At 42.9% G+C, this 22,327-nt stretch overlaps 1 protein-coding gene across 1 annotated transcript in view; it reads right to left on the minus strand.

Moving 5' to 3' along the window:
- Positions 1-6,319: 6,319 nt before the first annotated feature.
- The window catches only part of sycp2 (synaptonemal complex protein 2), an 81,510-nt gene continuing 65,502 nt past the window's right edge, over positions 6,320-22,327 (minus strand). Inside the window, exons 40-47 of the mRNA XM_082962079.1 lie at positions 21,913-22,094; positions 17,545-17,639; positions 17,098-17,197; positions 16,716-16,774; positions 14,084-14,162; positions 13,529-13,585; positions 12,445-12,527; positions 6,320-7,092 (exon numbers count right to left, since the gene is read on the minus strand). Coding sequence (XP_082818205.1) covers positions 12,456-12,527; positions 13,529-13,585; positions 14,084-14,162; positions 16,716-16,774; positions 17,098-17,197; positions 17,545-17,639; positions 21,913-22,094 — 644 coding nt within the window. The 3' untranslated portion in view covers positions 6,320-7,092; positions 12,445-12,455. The remainder of the gene's footprint in view (positions 7,093-12,444; positions 12,528-13,528; positions 13,586-14,083; positions 14,163-16,715; positions 16,775-17,097; positions 17,198-17,544; positions 17,640-21,912; positions 22,095-22,327) is intronic.

Consider the following 22,327-nt stretch of genomic DNA (forward strand, 5'->3'; position numbering starts at 1 on the left):
ATTTTTGGTAATCAGCATTTTTTAAAGTATTAATAAACAGATTGCTAGGTAGCTGAACAGGTAAAAGCCTCAATCCAGCCTTCCCCTTTGTTGCTCAGAAAGTGGCAAGATACCGTAGTACCGACAGGCAATATGAGATAATATACAGCAGGGCTCTCCAACCCTTTTCTTGGAGAGCTACCATCCTGTAGGTCTTCGCTCCAACCCTAATAATTACCTAGTTGATAAGGGTCTTTCTAAAAATAAAGGGGCCAATGGGTGTGACATCAGGGTAAAGATGTCAATGGTTTGATATACGATTTTCTTGCAACTTCACATGTAGTTACAGGAATAAATGTCTAGGTAGGCACAATAAAACCATAACTCCACCTAGTAACAACAAAACATCTACATGTCACAAGAAACATGGACACTGAATGTTCCTTTGTCATGCCTGGTTGCCAGGTCTTTTTGTGCTTTAGTAAACTTCTCTATCATTTATAGCCATGCTAAACATTCCTGAAGAATTAAAAAGATAAACAACAGCATTTTTATATATTTTAGTAGTTGATATAATATAATACAATGGGTTCTGTCAACAAAATCATTGACGATAATGAAATCATTACAATCAGTAAACTCTTCAAGCATTGTGTGTGTGTGTGTGTGTGTGTGTGTGTTTGAAAACTAGCTGTCAAATTCTTGCTTCCTTTGTCCTTGTTTCCTCCACTCCTTGCCTCGCCTTGAAAGTGCATTGTAGCCTATGGGGAGGAACCTTCACTCCTCTCCCCCAATGTGCTCTGAGAGGGAGGTGAGGAATGGGCGAAACAAGGGGAGAATCTAAATTGCATTTCCTTGATTCCTCACGTCCTCTATCCTCGACTGTCTCAAAACCCATTGGATAAGAAGGTGAGCGTGGAAGGACTACTGACCATCTCATCCAATGGGTTTTGAGAACGGATGCGACGAATCAATGAAATGTGATGGCGCCGGAGGGAAGGCTGCCGTCTGATCGGCTCTTAACCAACCATGCTATTTTTTTTAAAACTTTTTTTGCGTTGTTCGTAACTTGTTTTGTACATAATGTTGCTGCTACCGTCTCCTATGACCGAAACGAGCTTCTGGACATCAGAACTGCGATCGCTCACATCAAACTGGACGAAGTGTTCAATGAGTCGGACGGGAGGGATATAATACAGAAACCCGACCAGGCCCAGATCCCCGTTATTCGTCGGAGAAGGAAACAGATTTCGCAGCGAGCGATCAGGGTGCCTTGTGAGGATCAGGCGACGAGTGGCTAATCTGCCCTTGCCTTCCGTCCTGCTAGCTAACGTTCAATCGCTGGAAAATAAATGGGACGAACGGAATGCACGTATATCCTACCAACGGGACATTAAAAATGGTAATATCTTGCATTTCACTGAGTCGTGGCAGAATGACGACATTAAGAACATACAGCTGGCGGGTTATACACAGGACAGAACAGCTGCCTCCGGTAAGACATGGGGCGGGGCCTATGCATATATGTAAACAGCTGGTGCACAATATCTAAGGAAGTCTCAAGGTTTTGCTCACCTGAGGTAGAGTATCTCGTGATAAGATGTAGACCGCACTATCTACCTAGAGAGTTTTCATCTGTGTTTTTCGAAGCTGTCTACATACCACCACAGACCGATGCTGGCACTAAAACCGCACTCAATGAGCTATTTACTTGTGTGTGTGTGTGTGTGTGTGTATATATATGTATGTAAACAGGAAAATGCTCATCCAGAGGCGGTGCTCCTAGTGGACGGAGACTAATGCAGGGAAACTTAAATCAGTTTTACCTCATTTCTATCAGCACGTTAAACGTGCAACCAGAGGGAAAATATTTCTAGACCACCTTTATTCCACACCCAGATGTGTACAAAGCTCTCCCTCGCCCTCCATTTGGCAAATCTGACCATAATTATATCCTCCTAATTCCTGCTTACAGGCAAAAATTGAAGCATGAAGCACCAGTGACTCGGTCTATAAAAAAAGTGGTCAGATGAAGCAGATGCTAAACTACAGGACTGTTTTGCTAGCAGACTAGAATATGTTCCGGGATTCTTCCGATGGCATCAGTCACTGGCTTCATCAGTAAGTGCATCGAGGACGTCATCCCCACATTGACTGTACTAGAGGTCGACCGATTAATCGGAATGGCCGATTTTAATTAGGGCCGATTTCAAGTTTTCATAATCAGAAATCAGTATTTTTGGACACCGATTAAAAAAAAAAAAAAAAAAATATATATATAATGTTTTTACACCTTTATTTAACTAGGCAAGTCAGTTAAGAACACATTCTTATTTTCAATGACGGCCTAGGAAACGTGGGTTAACTGCCTTGTTCAGGGGCAGAACGACAGATTTTTACCTTGTCAGCTCGGGGATTCAATCTTGCAACCTTACGGTTAACTAGTCCAACGCTCTAACTACCTGCTTTACATTGTACTCCACGAGGAGCCTGCCTGTTTCGCGAATGCAGTAAGAAGCCAAGGTAAGTTGCTAACTAGCATTAAACTTATCTTTATAAAAATCAATCAATCATAATCACTAGTTAACTACACATGGTTGATGATATTACTAGTTTATCTAGCCTGTCCTGCGTTGTATATAATCGCTTAGGTACACGTTGCTCCAACGTGTACCTAACCATAAACATCAATGCCTTTCTTAAAATCAATACACAAGTATATATTTTTAAACCTGCATATTTAGTTAATATTGCCTGCTAACATGAATTTATTTTAACTAGGAAAAATGTGTCACTTCTCTTGCAACAGAGTCGAGGTATATGCAGCAGTTTGGGCCACCTGGCTTGTTGTGAACTGTGAAGACTTTCTTCCTAACAAAGACAGCCGACTTCGCCAAACGGGGGATGATTTAACAAAAGCGCATTTGCGAAAAAAGCACAATCGTTGCACGAATGTACCAAACCATAAACATCAATGCCTTTCTTAAAATCAATACACAGAAGTATATATTTTTAAACCTGCATATTTAGCTAAAAGAAATCCAGGTTAGCAGGCAATATTAACCAGGTGAAATTGTCACTTCTCTTGCGTTCATTGCACGCAGAGTCAGGGTATATGCAACAGTTTGGACCGCCTGGCTCGTTGCGATCTAATTTGCCAGAATTTTACGTAATTATGACATAACATTGAAGGTTGTGCAATGTAACAGGAATATTTAGACTTATGGATGCCACCCGTTAGATAAAATACGGAACGGTATTTCACTGAAAGAATAAACATGATCGTTTCCGGATTTGAACATATTAATGACCTAAGGCTCGTATTTCTGTTTGTTATGTTATAATTAAGTCTGATTTGATAGAGCAGTCTGACTGAGCGATGGTAGGCATCAGCACGCTCGTAAGCATTCATTCAAACAGCACTGTCGTGCGTTTTGCCAGCAGCTCTTGGCAATGCTTCAAGCATTGCGCTGTTTGACTTCAAGCCTATCAACTCCCGAGATTAGGCTGGTGTAACCGATGTGAAATGGCTAGCTAGTTAACGGGGTGCGCGCTAATAGCATTTCAAACGTCACTTGCTCTGCATGGGTAACGCTGCTTCGAGGGTGGCTGTTGTCGATGTGTTCCTGGTTCGAGCCCAGGAAGGAGCGAGGAGAGGGACGGAAGCTATACTGGCAATACTAAAGTGCCTATAAGAACATCCAATAGTCAAAGGTATATGAAATACAAATAGTATAGAGAGAAATAGTCCTATAATTCCTATAATAACTACAACCTAAAACGTCTTACCTGGGAATATTGAAGACTCATGTTAAAAGGAACCACCAGCTTTCATATGTTCTGAGCAAGGAACTTAAACGTTAGCTTTCTTACATGGCACATATTGCACTTTTACTTTCTTCTCCAACACTTTTGTTTTTGCATTATTTAAACCAAATTGAACATGTTTCATTATTTATGAGGCTAAATTGATTTATTGATGTATTATATTAAGTTAAAATAAGTGTTCATTCAGTATTGTTGTAATTGTCATTATTACAAATAAATAAATATAAAAAAACGGCCGATTTTAATCGGTAGCGACTTTTTTTGGTCCTCCAATAATCGGCATCGCCGTTGAAAAATCATAATCGGTCGACCTCTAGACTGTACGTACATACCCCAACCAGAAGCCATGGATTACAGGCAACATTCGCTCTGAGCTAAAGGGTAGAGCTGCCGCTTTCACGGAACGAGACGCTAACCCGGAAGCTTATAAGAAATCGCGCTATGCCCTCTGACGGACCATCAAACAGGCAATTAGTCAATACAGGACTAAGATTGAATCGTTATACACCGGCTCCGACGCACGTCGGATGTGGCAGGGCCTGCAAACTATTAGACTACAAAGGGAAGCACAGCCGAGAGCTGCCCAGTGACACGAGCCTACCAGATGAGCTAAACTACTTCTATGCTCGCTTCGAGGCAAGTAACACTGAAACGAGCATTAGAGCATCAGCTGTTCCGGACAACTGTGTGATCACACACTCCGCAGCCGATGTAAGACCTTCAAACGGGTCAACATTCACAAGGCCGCAGGGCCAGATAGATTACCAGGACGTCTACTCTGAGCATGCGCTGACCAACTGGCAAGTGTCTTCACTGACATTTTCAACGTCTCCCTGTTTTTGAGTCTGTAATACCAACATGTTTTAAACAGACCACCATAGTCCCTGTGCCCAAGAACACTAAGGTAACCTGCCTAAATGACTACCGACCCGTAGCACTCACATCTGTAGCCATTAAATGCTTTGAAAAGGCTGGTCATGGCTCACATCAACACCATCACAGAAACCCTAGACCCACTCCAATTTGCATACAGATCCACAGATGATGCAATCTCAATTGCACTCCACACTTCCCTTTCACACATGGACAAAAGGAACACCTAAATGAGAATGCTATTCATTGACTACAGCTCAGTGTTCACCATAGTGCCCTCAAAGCTCATCACTATGCTAAGGACCCTGGGACTAAACACCTCCCTCTGCAACTGGATCCTGGACTTCCTGACGGGCTGCCCCCAGGTGGTAAGGGTAGGTAACAACACATCTGCCACACTGATCCTCAACACGGGGGCCCCTCAGGGGTGCGTGCTCAGTCCCCTCCTGTACTCCTTGTTCACTCATAACTGCACGGCCAGGCACGACTCCAACACCATTACGTTTTCTGATGACGCAACAGTGATCACCGACAACGATGAGACAGCCTATAGGGAGGTCAGAGAACTGACCGTGTGGTGCAAAGACTCCAGCCACTCTAGTCATAGACTGTTCTCTCTACTACCGCGGCAAGCGGTACTGGCGCGCCAAGTCTAGGTCCAAGAGGCTCCTAAATAGCTTCTACCCCCAAGCCATAAGACTCCTGAACAGCTAATCAAATGGCTACCCAGACTATTTGCATTGCCCCCCTCTGGAACGCTGCTGCTACACTCTGTTATTATCTATGCATAATCACTTTAATAACTCTACCTACATGTACATATTACCTCAATTACCTCGACACCGGTGCCCCCGCACATTGACTCTGTACCGGTACCACCTGTATATAGCCACGCTATTGTTATTTACTGCTGCTCTTTAATCATTTGTTATTCTTATCTCATATAAAAAATAAATCTTAAAACAGAATTGTTGGTTAAGGGCTTGTAAGTAAGCATTTCACTGTAAGGTGAAACACCTGTTGTATTCAGCGCATGTGACAAATACATTTTGATTTGATATGCAATTTATATTTTCCCAAGGACAGAGGAAGTAAGTATTTGACAGCTATTGAAGCCACCATGCAGTCTTTGTTAGTATATTTTTTAAATCATCACTGTATGTCTAATAAATCACTGAGTTATTTAATGAAAATAAATTATCAAAACGAATATTTGAGTTATTGTCCCTTGAAATGCTCAGTCTGATCATGTGCGTATTAGGAAACACATTTTTAAGATATTTACATACACAGCCCTGATTGGCTGATAGGATGGTCTAGAGCCCACCCCCTTACCCAGATGAACATTCATTGGTCTATTATAATCAGATCACATTGTTGTGATGCCATGTGGGCCAAAAATTCCATCCCACCTGAACAGGCTGAAATTCCAGGATTTTGTTTTAAAAGCTCTTACACAAAAAGAGCATTATCATTTTCTCAATTTCAGTGTTATTTCGACCTTATAGTAGGGCCGGGACGATGCCAGTATCGTGATACTCGTTAGTATCGTGGCAAGGAAAAAAAAAAAACACTTAGCGAATTTTACTTCTTTAGGAAAACAGCCCTAATGTTGGAAACAAACATCACTATGTTGTCATCCAGAGTCACATTTATTTATTTTACAAGCAATAGCACACAATATATTTCATACAGCAGATTGTTAACGGACTAAAGAGTTTGCTCTGCTCAGTGTTTGAATTTTTTGCCATGGAAAAAACATTGCGATCCTAATATCAACCCGGCCCTACCTCATAGTGTGTGTGGAAATATCATTAAAAAAACTGGAAAATCACCTTTTTAACTGCACTGACCCTTTAACAATGTTAGACCGTGCCAGACTGACTGATCGCGCTTCCATGGCCTTTCCAGAAACAACCCCTAGCCCCTACTGCCCAGAGTCAATGTAATACATCTTCTGTAAAAGATGTTGACCAGCTCTCTTCACCCCTTCTGTAAAAGATGTTGACCAGCTCTCTTCACCCCTTCTGTAAAATATGTTGACCAGCTCTCTTCACCCCTTCTGTAAAAGATGTTGACCAGCTCTCTTCACCCCTTCTGTACAATATGTTGACCAGCTCTCATCTCCCCTTCTGTAAAAGATGTTGACCAGCTCTCTTGTCCCCTTCAGTAAAATATGTTGACCAGCTCTCATCTCCCCTTCTGTAAAATAGGTTGACCAGCTCTCATCTCCCCTTCTGTAAAATAGGTTGACCAGCTCTCATCTCCCCTTCTGTAAAAGATGTTGACCAGCTCTCTTGTCCCCTTCTGGAAAATATGTTGACCAGCTCTCTTCGCCCGTTCTGTAAAATATGTTGACCAGCTCTCTTGTCCCCTTCTGGAAAGTATGATGACCAGCTCTCTTCCCCGCTTCTGTAAAAAACACATCATGTACAGTGCGTTTGGAAAGTATTTAGACCCCTTGACTTTTTCCACATTTTGTTATGTTACAGCCATATTCTAAAACGTATTACATTGTTTTTAGACACTTGTGGAGATCTGAGAGGGATTGATGGGTGGTGACATGGTGAGAGCTACACCTTACCTTCTGAAAGGCTTGGTGGAATTTTAGCGGTATTGCTGACACCTGTCCAATCCTCTCAGATCTCCACAAGTGTCTAGGGGTAGGGGCTGATCCTGGACAGGACCCCACAACCCTCCGGGTATGTGGTGGACAAACTGCACAACCTGAGGCATTGGTTGGATGTTTCATTCCATTGCTATACACACAGATTTGCACAGGTGCAAGCTGGACACACCCACGGCACCCAATCAGGCTGATCAGACAGTTCTGAGTAGCTGAAGACAGTGAAAGGATATACACTGCTCAAAAAAATAAAGGGAACACTAAAATAACACATCCTAGATCTGAATGAATGAAATAATCTTGTTAAATCCTTTTTTCTTTACATAGTTGAATGTGCTGACAACAAAATCACACAAAAATAATCAATGGAAATCCAATTTATTAACCCATGGAGGTCTGGATTTGGAGTCACACTCAAAATTAAAGTGGAAAACCACTACAGGCTGATCCAACTTTGATGTAATGTCCTTAAAAAAAGTCAAAATGAGGCTCAGTAGTGTGTGTGGCCTCCAAGTGCCTGTATGACCTCCCTACAACGCCTGGGCATGCTCCTGATGAGGTGGCGGATGGTCTCCTGAGGGAACTCCTCCCAGACCTGGACTAAAGCATCCGCCAACTCCTGGACAGTCTGTGGTGCAACGTGGCGTTGGTGGATGGAGCGAGACATGATGTCCCAGATGTGCTCAATTGGATTCAGGTCTGGGGAACGGGCGGGCCAGTCCATAGCATCAATGCCTTCCTCTTACAGGAACTGCTGACACACTCCAGCCACATGAGGTCTAGCATTGTCTTGCATTAGAAGGAACCCAGGGCCAACCGCACCATCATATGGTCTCACAAGGGGTCTGAGGATCTCATCTCGGTACCTAATGGCAGTCAGGCTACCTCTGGCGAGCACATGGAGGGCTGTGCGGCCCCCCAAAGAAATGCCACCCCACACCATGACTGACCCACCGCCAAACCGGTCATGCTGGAGGATGTTGCAGGCAGCAGAACGTTCTCCACGGCGTCTCCAGACTGTCACGTGTGAACCTGCTTTCATCTGTGAAGAGCACAGGGCACCAGTGGCGAATTTGCCAATCTTGGTGTTCTCTGGCAAATGCCAAACGTCCTGCACGGTATTGGGCTGTAAGCACAACCCCCACCTGTGGACGTCGGGCCCTCATACCACCCTCATGGAGTCTGTTTCTGACCGTTTGAGCAGACACATGCACATTTGTGGCCTGCTGGCGGTCATTTTGCATGGCTCTGGCAGTGCTCGTCCTGCTCCTCCTTGCACAAAGGCGGAGGTAGCGGTCCTGCTGCTGGGTTGTTGCCCTCCTATGGCCTCCTCCACGTCTCCTGATGTACTGGCCTGTCTCCTGGTAGCGCCTCCATGCTCTGGACACTACGCTGACTGACACAGCAAACCTTCTTGCCACAGTTCGCATTGATGTGCCATCCTGGATGAGCTGCAATACCTGAGCCACTTGTGTGGGTTGTAGACTCCGTCTCATGCTACCACTAGAGTGAAAGCACCGCCAGCATTCAAAAGTGACCAAAACATCAGCCAGGAAGCATAGGAACTGAGAGGTGGTCTGTGGTTACCACCTGCAGAACCACTCCTTTATTGGGGGTGTCTTGCTAATTGCCTATAATTTCCACTTGTTGTCTATTCCATTTGCACAACAGCATGTGAAATGTATTGTCAATCAGTGTTGCTTCCTAAGTGGACAGTTTGATTTCACAGAAGTGTGATTGACTTGGAGTTACATTGTGTTGTTAAAGTGTTCCCTTTATTTTTTGGAGCAGTATATTTACATGTCTACTATAAACACCCTTGCTTCATTCCAGCTAGTTAGATGTGCAACCACTGACTAACTATAGCTAAGGGAATATCTCTAGTCTAGCAATAGATACTGTTGTTTTGGCTGCATGGCATCATTGAACAAGATTAGCAATGGTTAGTTAGATACCTAGGATATACAAGTCAGCTAACCATTTACTGTAACAGCAGTCACACTAAATCTTACGCAGAAATGAAGAAATCATACCTTATTTTGGCACTGTAGCTCGATTTAATTAATAGATTCATAGAATGGAGTTAGAAGGGTGAACTCCTACTTTGAAAGGACAGGAAGTGTTGGCTGTGCACTTAACCAATGACAGGCATTCCACATTTAACCCCACCCACATGTGAAAATCTAAATATCAAGTTGTTTTTGGGGTTTTATACAGAAAAACAAAAAACAAGCCATTTTCATTTTTTTTAAATGTCAATTTAAAAAATGAATAAAGAAGCTGTTTTCACGTTCCGATTGCTCCATTTTAATTTGGAAAACAAAATCAAAATTTACATGGACCGTAATCTTACCTCAGGAATCTTGACAATATTGTCCATGACATAGGCTAATTATCTTGACTACCGTAACAACAGACACCAAAATGTTTGGTCAATTCTCCAGATCAACATTAATTCCCGCACTTTGGTTACTGTTCAATCGCATGCAGTATCACACCCGCTCTTGACTGTCATTCAGAAAATCCTTTCCCCACGTAACTACATAGCTGGCCATCAAACGTGCATCAAACAACTATTATGCATTATTTGATTCATCTGGTTAAAGTTAGTCTTTCTGTTAGAAGCATTAGATTTTGCAATCCATACATTATTTGGGATATGTGTGCCCATGAAAACAGTTTTCACACTGTAACACAGGGAGATATGAAATGTTACGAGGTTACAGTGCACTTCCAAGATCTCCATGCAATATTCAGAAATTTTACAGGATCAAATTCAATGTGTAAATTCAATTGTGAAATGCTTAGTATATGATATAATGACAAACAGCAGTATCATAAATGTAAGGAAAGAACGGTAGTGTTTTATGTCACATAATTTTTGCCAAATCTATGAAGACTCCAAGCATGAGAAAGGGTTAAACATAGGTGATTCAACTCATTAATTATGTTGAATGTATCTATGTTCCCCCTTTTTATATCCTAATGTATTCACGTGAAAAAAAGGCTAATTATTATTATTAATGACTTTGTAACAGATCCAAACAGATGTCCACTACAAGAAATGCTCACTGGTACCCTAGTTTATAGAAAGACCCATAAGCTGTATCAGGTTAGTTACAACTGTGGTTGGAGCGAAAACCTACAGGAGGGTAGCTCTCCAGGAACAGGTTTGGTGAGCCCTAACATACAGCGCATTTGGAAAGTATTCAGACCACTTGAATTTTTACATATTATGTTACAGCCTTATTCTAAAATTAATTAGATTAAATGTTTGTTTTAGGGACAAAGCAAAAACAGGTTTTTAGAAAATGTATAAAAAACAAAAAACTGAAATATCACATTTACATAAGTATTCAGACCCTTTACTCAGTACTTTGTTGAAACACCTTTGGCAACGATTACAGCCTTGCGTCTTCTTGGGTATGACATTACAAGCTTGGCACACCTGTATTTGGGTAGTTTCTCCACTTCTCTGCAGATCTTCTCAAGCTCTGTCAGGTTGGAAGGGGAGGCTCGCTGCACAGCTATTTTCAGGTCTCTCTAGAGATGTTTGATCAAGTTCAAGTCCGGGCTCTGGCTGGGCCACTCAAGGACATTCAGAGACTGTCCCGAAGCCACTCCTGCGTTGTCTTGGCTGTGTGCTTAGGGTCGTTGTCATGTTGGAAGGTGAACTTTCACCCCAGTCTGAGGTCCTGAGCACTCTGGTGCAGGTTTTCATCAAGGATCTCTCTGTACTTTGCTCTGTTAATCTTTCCCTCAATCCTGACTAGTCTCCAAGTCCCTGCTGCTGAAAAACATCCCCACAGCATGATGCTGCCGCCACCATGCTTCAACGTAGGGATGGTGCAAGGTTTCCTCCAGACGTGACGATTGGCAATCTTGGTTTCATCAGACCAGAGAATCTTGTTTCTCATGGTCTGAGAGTCCTTTAAGTGCATTTTGGCAAATTCCAAGTGAGCCATCGTGTCTTTTACTGAGGAGTGGCTTCCGTCTGGCCAGTCTACCATGAAGGCCTGATTGTTGGAGTGCTGCAGAGATGGTTGTCCTTCTGGAAGGTTCTTCCATCTCCACAGAGGAACTCTGGAGCTCTGTCCGAGTGACCATTGGGTTCTTGGTCACCTCCCTGAACCAAGGCCCTTCTCCCCCGATTTCTCAGTTTGGCCGGGCGGCCAGCTCTAGGAAGAGTCTTGGTGGTTCCAAATTCTTCCATTTTAAGAATGATGGAGGCCACTGTGTTCTTGGGGACCTTCAATGCTGCATACCTTTTCTGGTACCCTTCCCCAGATCTGTGTCTCGACACAATTTTGCCTCGGAGATCTACGGACAATTAATTTGACCTCGTGGCTTTGTTTTTGCTCAGACATGCACTCCCAACTGCGGAACCTAATATAGACAGGTGTGTGCCTTTCCAAATAATGTCCAATCAATTGAATTTATCACAGGTGGCTCCAAGTTGTAGAACCGTCTCAAGGATGATCAATAGAAATAGGGTGCGCCTGAGCTCAATTTCAAGTCTCATAGAAAATAGTCTTACATGTGCAAAAAAATATTTATTTAATCCATTATAGAATAAGGCTGTAACGTAACAACATTTGGAAAAAGTCAAGGGGTCTGAATACTTTCCAAATGCACTGTAAAGCATAATAGCTGATTCTGAAATTAATATTTGTCCATTAGAATAATGTGAATATGTTGACATACTGCTTTCATCTTTCCCTCCTAAGTAAGGTACATTATGGTTTCTCTGAATACACTCTTTTTTTAAATAAATGTTTTAAAAAGTTTAATAAACTTAGGCAACCTTAACAGCAAACAAATAGCAGGCAACCTTGTACAGATAAAATGCCATTCAAACACTTTTCACAGAAATGCATTATTTATATTGAAAATACTACTCTTATGGAGAGACAGTTAAAACTATAAAAAGTTATTAACAGTGTCAAACATCACTGCAATAATACAAAAATTCTCATAAAAAAATATGTTAATATAAATTCACATTTGATAATTTTTAAATAAGGCATGTATATATTTCTTTAACGTATGCTTAATATATTAAATTTGATTGCAGCTAACGTAGAATGACGGGCAAACTTCACGGAACACAAACATATCTTATAAATGTGCAGAGGTACTTGATTTGGGTTTAAAATCTCGGTCCCTCTGGCAGGAAAAGAGCCTGTAGTCCTCTCCTCACACTCAGTATCTCCTCGTCTTGCTGAGGAGAGACACACAAAAACACAGCCCTCAAATACACTTGCAACACCTCAGGGGATGCAGTCTCAGTCTGCGCTAGTAAAGGTAGCACTTTTGAGTAGGACTTTCAAAAGAGGGACCTCTTTAATAACCCATAAATCTAAGCTGGGGGGGGTTCTACTAAACTATATGTAATTGTTTTAAGAAGGACATAATTTAGCTATTTGATTTTTAATTTGAAGACCCCTAGAAGTATATGAAAAAATATTTTTGGACTTACTGCTATTAGCCCATACAAACGCATTGAATAACAGATTGTCCCCCCAAAAAATCTGAAGGAAGTTTGTTCTGAAGTGTCTGTCCTATATCTGAGAGTTCTAAGAAAGATCAGGAAACCTTTATTTTTAACCTTTATATATATATATTATTTTTTTAAACATGTATTTAACCCCTTATTTGTGGCACTAAACAGTCTCCAGATATACTTCCATTAATTTTTTCAACTGGTGCCGGGAAACCTTCAGACGAGTCTTGTGAGGCCTGTGGGCATCCTAGAGCAAAACAATTGACGTGTTCGTGAGAGTCTCACCTTTCCACAGAGGGGTCATATTAGTGTGTAGCCCAAACTGTTTGGACGCTACAGACAGAAGTTGGCATATCAACTGTGCCGACTTCAGACGAGTCCCAAGACTCTTGTGGGGGTCGTAGAGCCTCATCTTTCCATAGGGGTCATAATAGTTTGTGGGCCGAACCGTTCGGACACTACAGACGATTTTGTGAGATTTTCGGGATGTCTCATGGTCTGACAAACGCAGCTCTAGCTCTGTCAACTTTTACCGCAGATACGGAAGTGCAACATCGGTGGATGTTGTGAATTGAGATGCATCCATTACAAAAAAAAATATCTCTAGCTTAAACTGACAGATTTTTTAGGGGGATTTAATGCCGTGCGGTGGAAAGAGACATGGGTCTAATTGTTTTTTTTTTGTGTCTTGCCTAGTCACAACTGTCATTTCCACTCACCATTTCCTTGAAGAGTCTGTCCTGAACTGACTTCATGTCTTTCCTCATCAGGCACATCTGAAAACAGTGGGTGACAAAAAATATTTGTTTAGGTTTGAACTCTTCACAGTGCTACATGGTAGAGTAGACGGACGAGAAAATGGGGATAAGCATAATGCCATTCTGCACAACATAGGACTGAAATCCTATTGCTTAAAGATGAGCCGAGTTTCAGGTAAAAAAAAACTAAAACATTGTAACAGGTACGCCTGTGAGACATATAAGGAATGCACATTGATCAAAACACAAGGTGACAAGTACTTTAGATTTTGTGGGTCGGCTGTTCCTCTTTCCCTATTCTCTGTACATGTGCCGTATGGAATTGTTGTGTTTATGATCAACATAGTGGGCTACAGTTTATATGAAGTGGGGGGCTAAAGTTTGGTTGAAGTAGGGGGCTACATTTTAATTGAAGTAGAGGGCTACAGTGTAGATGAAGTAGGGGGCTACAGTGTAGACTAAGTAGGGGGCTACAGTTTAGATGAAGTCTAGCGCTAAAGATTGGATGGTCCACACCTGAGAGGTGAAGATCCTCTCCTCGTACTCCAGGCTGTGACACACATCGGTCTGGAAGGTACTCTTGAGGCTCTGCAGTCTGAGGAGGGCAAAGAACAAAAAGGTGAAGAAGAGCACACGAAAGAGCAAATGAGAGAGAGAGAGAGAGAGAGAGAGAGAGAGAGAGAGAGAGAGAGGAAAATGAAATATTAAAATACTATCACATTTGCGTGTTTTTGTTGTGTTGTGAATAGAAAAACACCAGTTATTCATAAATAATAAAAAGTAATGAGGGACATGAATGTATCAGGGGCATGACCTCACAGTGGTGTTGCATTGTTTAAAGTAGAGAAGTCAGGCTTAGAACTGGAACAATAAACTGAAAATGATTGACACTGACCATACCGATCACTTATTGCAGGCATTTTGCTGATATTGTTCATTACGATAAGTACTAGAGAAATGTAAAGTTTGAAATGAAATAAGTTTGATAATATGGGCCGATTGTTACAACCATCAAACTAGTAAATCAAATCAAATTGCACTTGTCACATGCGCCGAATACAACAACCTCACCGGGAAATGCTCATTTACAAGCCCTTAACCAACAATGCAGTTCAAGAAAAAGAGTTACGGAATAAGCTAAAGTAAAAAAATTCAATAAAAAAAGTAACAAGAAAATGACATAACAATAACGAGGCTAAAGGTAAAGGTTAGTTGAGGTAATTTGTAAAGTGACTATGGATAGATCATAAACAGAGTAGCAGCAGTGTAAAAACAAAGGGGGGGGGGGTCAATGTAAATGTTCGGGTGGCCATTTGATTAATTGTTCAGCAGCAGTCTTATGGCTTGGGGGTAGAAGCTGTTAAGGAGGTTTTTGAACCTAGACTTGGCGCTCCAGTACCGCTTGCCGTGCAGTAGCAGAGAAAAGTCTATGACTTGGGTGACTGGAGTCTGACAATTTTTGGGGCCTTCCTCTGACACTGCCCAGTATGTAAGTCCTGGATGTCAGGAAGCATGGCCCCAGTGATGTTCTGGGCCGTACGCACTACACTCTGTAGCGCATTATGGTTAGATGCTGTGCAGTTGCCATACCAGGCGGTGATGCAACCGGTCAGGATGTTCCCGATGGTCCAGCTGTAGATCTTTTTGAGGATCTGGGGACCCATGCCAAATCTTTTCAGTCTCCTGAGGGGGAAAAGGTGTTGTCGTGCCCTCTTCACAACTGTCTTGGTTTGTTTGGACCATGATAGTTCGTTGGTGATGTGGACACCAAGGAACTTGAAACTCTCGACCCACTCCACTTCAGCCCTGTCGATGTTAATGGGGGCCTGTTCTGCCCTCCTTTTCCTATAGTCTACTATCAGCTCCTTTGTCTTGCTCACATTGAGGGAGAGGTTGTTGTCCTGGCACCACACTGCCAGGTCTCTGACCTCCTCCCTATAGGCTGTCTCATCATTGTCGGTGATCAGGCCTACCACTGTTGTCGTCAGCAAACTTAATGATGGTGTTGGAGTCATGCTTGGCCACGCAGTCATGGGTGAACAGGGAGTGCAGGAGGGGACTAAGTATGCACCCATGAGGGGCCCCAGCGTTAAGGATCAGCGTGGCGGATGTGTTGTTGCCTACCCATACCAGCTGGGGGCGGCCCGTCAGGAAGTCCAGGATCCAGTTGCAGAGGGAGGTGATTAGTCTCAGGGTCCTTAGCTTAGTGATGAGCTTTGTGGGTGTTGAATGCTGAGCTGTAGTCAATGAAAAGCATTCTCACATAGGTGTTTCTTTTGTCCAGGTTGGAAAAGGCAGTGTGGAGTGCAATAGAGATTGCATCATCTGTGGATCTGTTGGGTATGCGAATTGGAGTGGGTCTAGGGTTTCCGGCATGATGGTGTTGATGTGAGCCATGACCAGCCTTTCAAAGCACTTCATGGTTACCGTGAGTGCTCCGGGGCAGTAATCATTTAGGCAGGTTACCTTCGTTTTCTTGGGCACAGAGACTATGGTGGTCTGTTTAAAACATGTGGGAATTACAGACTCGGTTAGGGAGAGGTTGAAAATGTCAGTGAAGTCACTTGCCAGTTGATCCGCGCATGCTTTGAGTACCAGTCCTTGTAATCCGTCTGGCCCAGCGGCTTTGTGAATGTTGACCTGTTTAAAGGTCTCGCTCACGTCGGCTAAAGTTTTCAAGCCCTGCCACATCTGATGAGCGTCAGAGCCGGTGTAGTAGGATTCAATCTTAGTCCTGTATTGATGCTTTGCCTGTTTGATGGTTCGTCTGAAGGCAGAGCGGGATTTCTTATAAGCATCCGGATTAGTGTCCCACTCCTTGAAAGCGGCAGCTCTAGCCTTTGAGATACTTTTCTTCAGTTCTAAACAGTCATGTGAATAGGCATGCTATGACCACATCCCAGAGAAACAAATAACTCAGTTATTTTGAGACAGAGATCTGGCCTCATTGACAACAGAGATACTTGTATTTTTGGTCACAGTTAATTTCCCCAGGTTAAAAAAATTATACAATGTGTTATGTGGTCCTTTTGAAATGGAGCAGGGGAGGACTAGAGGCTAAATTGCGTGTGTCCGTTTGAGCAGGTGGGACAACATTTTCCCACCTGGGACTTTTCACTCCCTGAATGTGGCAGAAAAACACACACACCTTCTAGTCTCTTTCTCCTGGTAGGAGTGGAAAGCCACAGACTGCTTCCTCCAGTATGTCTAAGGAGAGAGAAGTGAACTGATAACACTGATTATATACACATACAGTCAACTAAAGCATGGGAGGATTTCCCATAGACAATCCAAACCTGAAAGGGTTGGAATACTGGTATACTGCATTGTCAGGGAGGCCTCTTAGTATTAAATACTGTTAATGTTGGAGTTTAACAATGTTAAATCTGTTGTGCAAGGTTGATTTACCGTTTTAAAAGGAATGCAGATATCCATATTATAAGGGCCCTGGTCAGTTTCCACCACATACATGCGACCAACTGAGCATCTGCTAAATGACTACAATGTCAATGTAATGTAAGTAATCATACAGTCAGTTCCTTCTCCATGTTCTTTAAAGTGGATTCGTCCTCCTCCAAGTTGTTTATCTCATTCAGCAGAACACCCCTGACCTGTTCCAGCTTCTGAGACCTACACACACAGACAGGGGGAGGAGGAAGGGAAGGGGAGAGATATTGAGGAGACCAAGGGAGATTGCATGTCCACAATCTGACAGAGAGATTGAGATGTCCTTGGTCGATTATACAGAGACAATGGACATTTGATAATTTTTGCTGTCACAGTACCCAGCCCCACCATACACAACATACACAACAGGCTGGGAGCAGCACAGGGTCAGCCGCAGAGCAGCGCCCCTGGAGCAGGTAAAGGGTTAAAAGTGCCTTGCTCAAGGGTACATAGGCAGTCAGTGGCACCTGAGATATTGATGTCAGCAACTCTGCGGTTGCCAGTTCACTATTGAGTGTATACTAACTGACCTGTAGTTTTGAACTTTCACGCTGATGGAAGAGACGTGCTGCTGGACGGTCTTCAGAGACTGCTTGGTGTACAGCTCCATACGTCTGGAGCGATTCTGACACATGTAAGAGGTAAGTAGAACATATTTAGGGTCTCCCATAGAATACAAAATCCCATTCACAAAGGCCAAATCACCTTTAAGTGACATCAAACCAAATATGGAGATTTTAGATGAAAAAGCCAGGAAATTTTAACAACCGAACACATGCCCCATTCACTTCCATTGATTGTTAGCTAGTGGTGGCTAAAGTTAGCTGAAGATTGTAGTGGCTGGATTAGTTTCTCCTGGCTCATAGACTACTTTCAAGGTAAGGAATAATCTAACATTAAAGGGGAAATTCAGGATTTTACAACTTAAAGGCCTATGGGACTTTTGCAGGGGAGCTACACCGGGCATCAAGAAAACAGTAGATTTTTAAAAAGGCAGTGGCTGCGGATCCTGACCTTTATCTCCCGACGCTTCTGTGCATGTGCGGATCACGTTCTGACCATGTGTTTCCTTACCTCTACTTCATGCACACATTTTTGTGGTCTCCTTCCCTTCACATTTCACACTCTCAAACATGAATGACAATTCTTCAAGTTTTACCGGTGAAACGGCCATGGAGCATCTGCATACCAACCATTTGATCTCAATCAGTTTATGGGGATATGCATTTAGATCTTCTTGAGTTATACAGTGTTGTTTCGAAAGTAGCCTACAGCAGTGTTTCCTCTGAAAACGTTTGTAGCAGTGGGGGAAAAGGTCTCGGAGGGGGATGGTTGAGGGGGCCTCCTCACCTTGTTTTGGGGGTCCGTGGTCCACCCTGGATAATTTTTTATGTAGGTCTGAGAAGCTCAGTTCGGGTGACTTTTTAAAAGGACTTTCTCATCCAAAATGAATTAAAATAAAATGATGCTGACACCATAATTTCCACCTCCAGAAAATAGCTGTGTTGTCATGTGTTGCTGCCATGCTATGTTGTTGTCTAATGTCTCTCTTTATGTAGTGTTGTGTTCTCTCTTGTCGTGACGTGTGTTTTGTCTTATATATATATATATATATATATATATTTTTTTTTTTATCCCAGCCCCCGTCCCCGCAGGAGGCCTTTTGCCTTTTGGTAGGCCTTCATTGTAAATAAGAATTTGTTCTTAACTGACTTGCCTAGTTAAATAAAGGTTAAATAAAAAAATTTAAAAAAAAGGCCAAAAACATATTGGTAAAACATTTTTGTTGAAATCATTCCTTAGCTAGATCCCAAATGTGATCCTTTAAAGCATGGGTGTCAAACTCTGGCCCGCGGGGTAATTATATTTGGCCCGCGAGACAATACCAAATTACTACTAGAGCTGGCCCGCCGGTATTTTAACAGCGCATTCACCGCTAATACTACGAATCCCATAATGCTCTGCTGTTGTTTTCGCGCGCCAATCAGGACAGGACCCAGAAACGCCCTCTCCTCTGTGACAGTAGTCATAGCAACATAGACGCTACAACTGTCAGCGCGCTATCCCTTCCCAAAAATGGCAAAAAGAAAGGCAGAAAACAGGAGCTTTCTGGACAAGTGGGAGGCAGAATATCTGTTTACATATGTAAAAGACAAACCTGTTTGTCTTGTTTGTGGAGTCAACGTGGCTGTAAGTAAGGAGTACAACATTAGACGACACTATGAAACGAAACACCATGACAAATACAAGGACCTGGACATGACTCAAAGGAGCCAGAAAGTAGAGGAGATGAAAAGAAGTTTGGTTTCACAACAGAATATGTTCAAAAAAGCCACATCACAAAGTGAGGCTGCAGTAAAGGCTAGTTATATAGTGGCAGCAGAGATCGCAAAATCAGCCCGGCCCTTTAATGAGGGAGAGTTCGTGAAAAAGTGCATGATGAAAGTTTGTGACCTCGTATGCCCAGAGAAAAAGCAAGCATTTTCAAACGTGAGCCTGAGCAGGAACACAGTAGCTGATCGCACATGTGATCTTGCCACCAATCTGTATGACCAGCTGATGGAAAAGGGAAAAGATTTCGTTGCGTTCTCCCTCGCTGTGGATGAGAGCTGCGACGCATCTGATACTGCTCAGCTGTCAGTCTTCATCCGTGGAGTGGACTCAAATCTGTGTGTTACGGAGGAGCTATTGGGATTCAAATCAATGCATGGCACAACCACAGGAAAGGAAATCTTTGAGGTTTCCAAATGTGTAACTGAAATAAAGCTGCCGTGGGATAAACTCGTTGGATTAACGACAGATGGTGCGCCAGCGATGTGCGGTAAAAAGAGTGGACTGGTGGGCATGGTTTGGGAGAAGATGCGGGAAGAGAACTGTGCAGGTGAGCTAACTGTTTACCACTGCATCATACATCAGGAATCACTGTGTGCCAAAGCCCTAAAGATGGAACATGTTATGACCACAGTAACACAGTTAGTTAACTTTATAAGAGCCAAAGGTCTGAATCACCGCCAGTTGAAATTTTTTCTAGAGGAGTGTGGTTTGGAATACGCAGACGTGCCGTATCACACAGAGGTGAGATGGCTAAGCAGAGGAAAAGTACTGAACAGATGTTTCGAGCCGCGTGAGGAAATATGTCAATTCCTGGAAACCAAAGGGAAGGATACAGCAGAGCTCCGGGAGCAAAAGTTTCTGTGTGAGCTGGCCTTTCTCTGTGACATCTCGAGCCATCTCGATGCGCTGAACCTGCAGCTTCAGGGGCGGGGGCGCATCATCACAGACATGTACGCTGCAGTGAGGGCCTTTAAAACTAAACTGTGCCTGTGGGAGAATCAGATGCTGCAAGGAAACCCTTGCCATTTTCCCTGCTGCCAAACCATAAAAGCGCAGATCTCTACCGCCGTGTTCCCATGCGCACAGTTTGCTGAAAAACTCAGTGTTCTCGCTGCTGAGTTTAGCCGGCGATTTGCCGACTTCGATGTCCAGAAATGTAGGTTTGAACTGCTTAGTAATCCCTTCGCAGTTGATGTGGAAAATGCACCAACCAACATCCAAATGGAGCTGATTGAACTCCAGTGCAACGACACGCTGAAGTCAAAGTATGATGCTGTGGGCGCCGCACAGTTTCCACGGTTCATCCCTGACACAATGCCTCAGCTCCGCACCCAAGCTGCTCAGATGCTCTCCATGTTCGGCAGCACTTATCTATGCGAGCAACTTTTCTCCTCGATGAAGATGACCAAAACAACTCACAGGAGACGTCTGACTGATGAACACCTTCGCTCGATACTGAGGATTTCTTCAGCTCAGAGCCTGAGCCCAGACATTGATGAACTAGCATCCAAGAAGAGATGCCAGGTATCTGGCTTGGGCACATCAGATTAGATCAGTGTGCAATAATTAACGTTTTCTTTGTGCACTTTTTCTTGCTACAAGGCATGGGCTTGAATGGTTGATTGATTTATTATCATTTTATTTGTAAAATTATTAGCCAGTGGAAAAAGTTTATTTTGGTATTTAAATCAGAAGGCTGCAAATAGAAAAGAGGCATACGATTTTTATTTAAATTTTATTTATTTAATAAATGAATGCCATTGATGTGTTTTTTCATTTGAAATTCGATTTTGCATGTCTCCACTATTAAATTATATATTGTATGGTAATAAGCGATGCTTGTTCCATATTCAATGTTAAAGCAAAACTTGTTTGGGTCCATATTAAAAGGTTCATTTGTTCAATGTTGGCCCGCGACTTTGTTCAGGTTTTACATTTTGGCCCACTGGGTATTTGAGTTTGACACCCCTGCTTTAAAGGGTCCAATGCAGCCGTTTTTATCAATTTTCTTTTATAATTTCTGGGTAACAATGAAGTACCTTACTGTGATTGTTTTCAAATAAGATGGTCAAAAAGAAAGAAAAACAACTTCTTAGCAAAGACCAATTTCTCAAGCTAAAATTTTGCTAGGACTGTCTGGGAGTGGGTGGAAAACTGAAAATGTGCTGTTATTGGCAGAAAGGTTTGTAACTCTATGTCTTATTGATCTATTCATTCATTTACCGCATAGTGATGCCACCATGGAAGGCCAAAACTCCCTCCCAACAAACGGGCATTATCATCAATGTCTTGGAGGTATGATATTGTGCATCTGTAACTTTCTCACTCATTGTTATTCACTAATCATTCAGGACTATCCGTAATCATGGTGGCATCCACATGAATGTAGAAACGTTTAGAAACATATTCTCCTGTTAGTTTGTGTCCAACCAAATAAATAGATATCCTTCTCATTGAAGTCAATGGGTGGGTCAGTGATGGGTGGACCAGTGGCCATATTGAGTGTACCCATAGCAGTAAAGCAGGAAGTTTTAAAAAAGCATTCTATTTTCTATGGGTGCAACCTGGAATTTCCTCTGGAGCTCGGAGCTGAACTGGCGACACATGTTGCCCATGTCGTGAGGGGGGTGACCCAGCTCACCCTCCACCTCGGCCTCCACGTCCACCTCGGCCTCCCAGCTGGACGACGTCACCATGTGGGACGACACCACCCGGCTCAGGTCCCCCTCCGGAGAAACGTCCATGACTAGGGACAGCACACAAATGCAGGCATATACAGTTACGAATACACACACATGCAGTCATGAACAAACACACAAAGAGGAATAGTATGCTAACAATAGCACCCACCCTATCTCACACACATATCTACTGGATGCGCAAGTGCATCCTTCTCCAAACTACTCAGAGTTAAAGCTGCAATATGTAACTCTTTGGGTGACCTGACCAAATTCACCTAGAAATCTGAGTTATAGACCT

The sequence above is a fragment of the Salmo salar genome, chromosome 15 (genome assembly GCF_965601325.2).
Source record: "Salmo salar chromosome 15, fSalSal1, whole genome shotgun sequence".
NCBI lineage: Eukaryota > Metazoa > Chordata > Actinopteri > Salmoniformes > Salmonidae > Salmo > Salmo salar.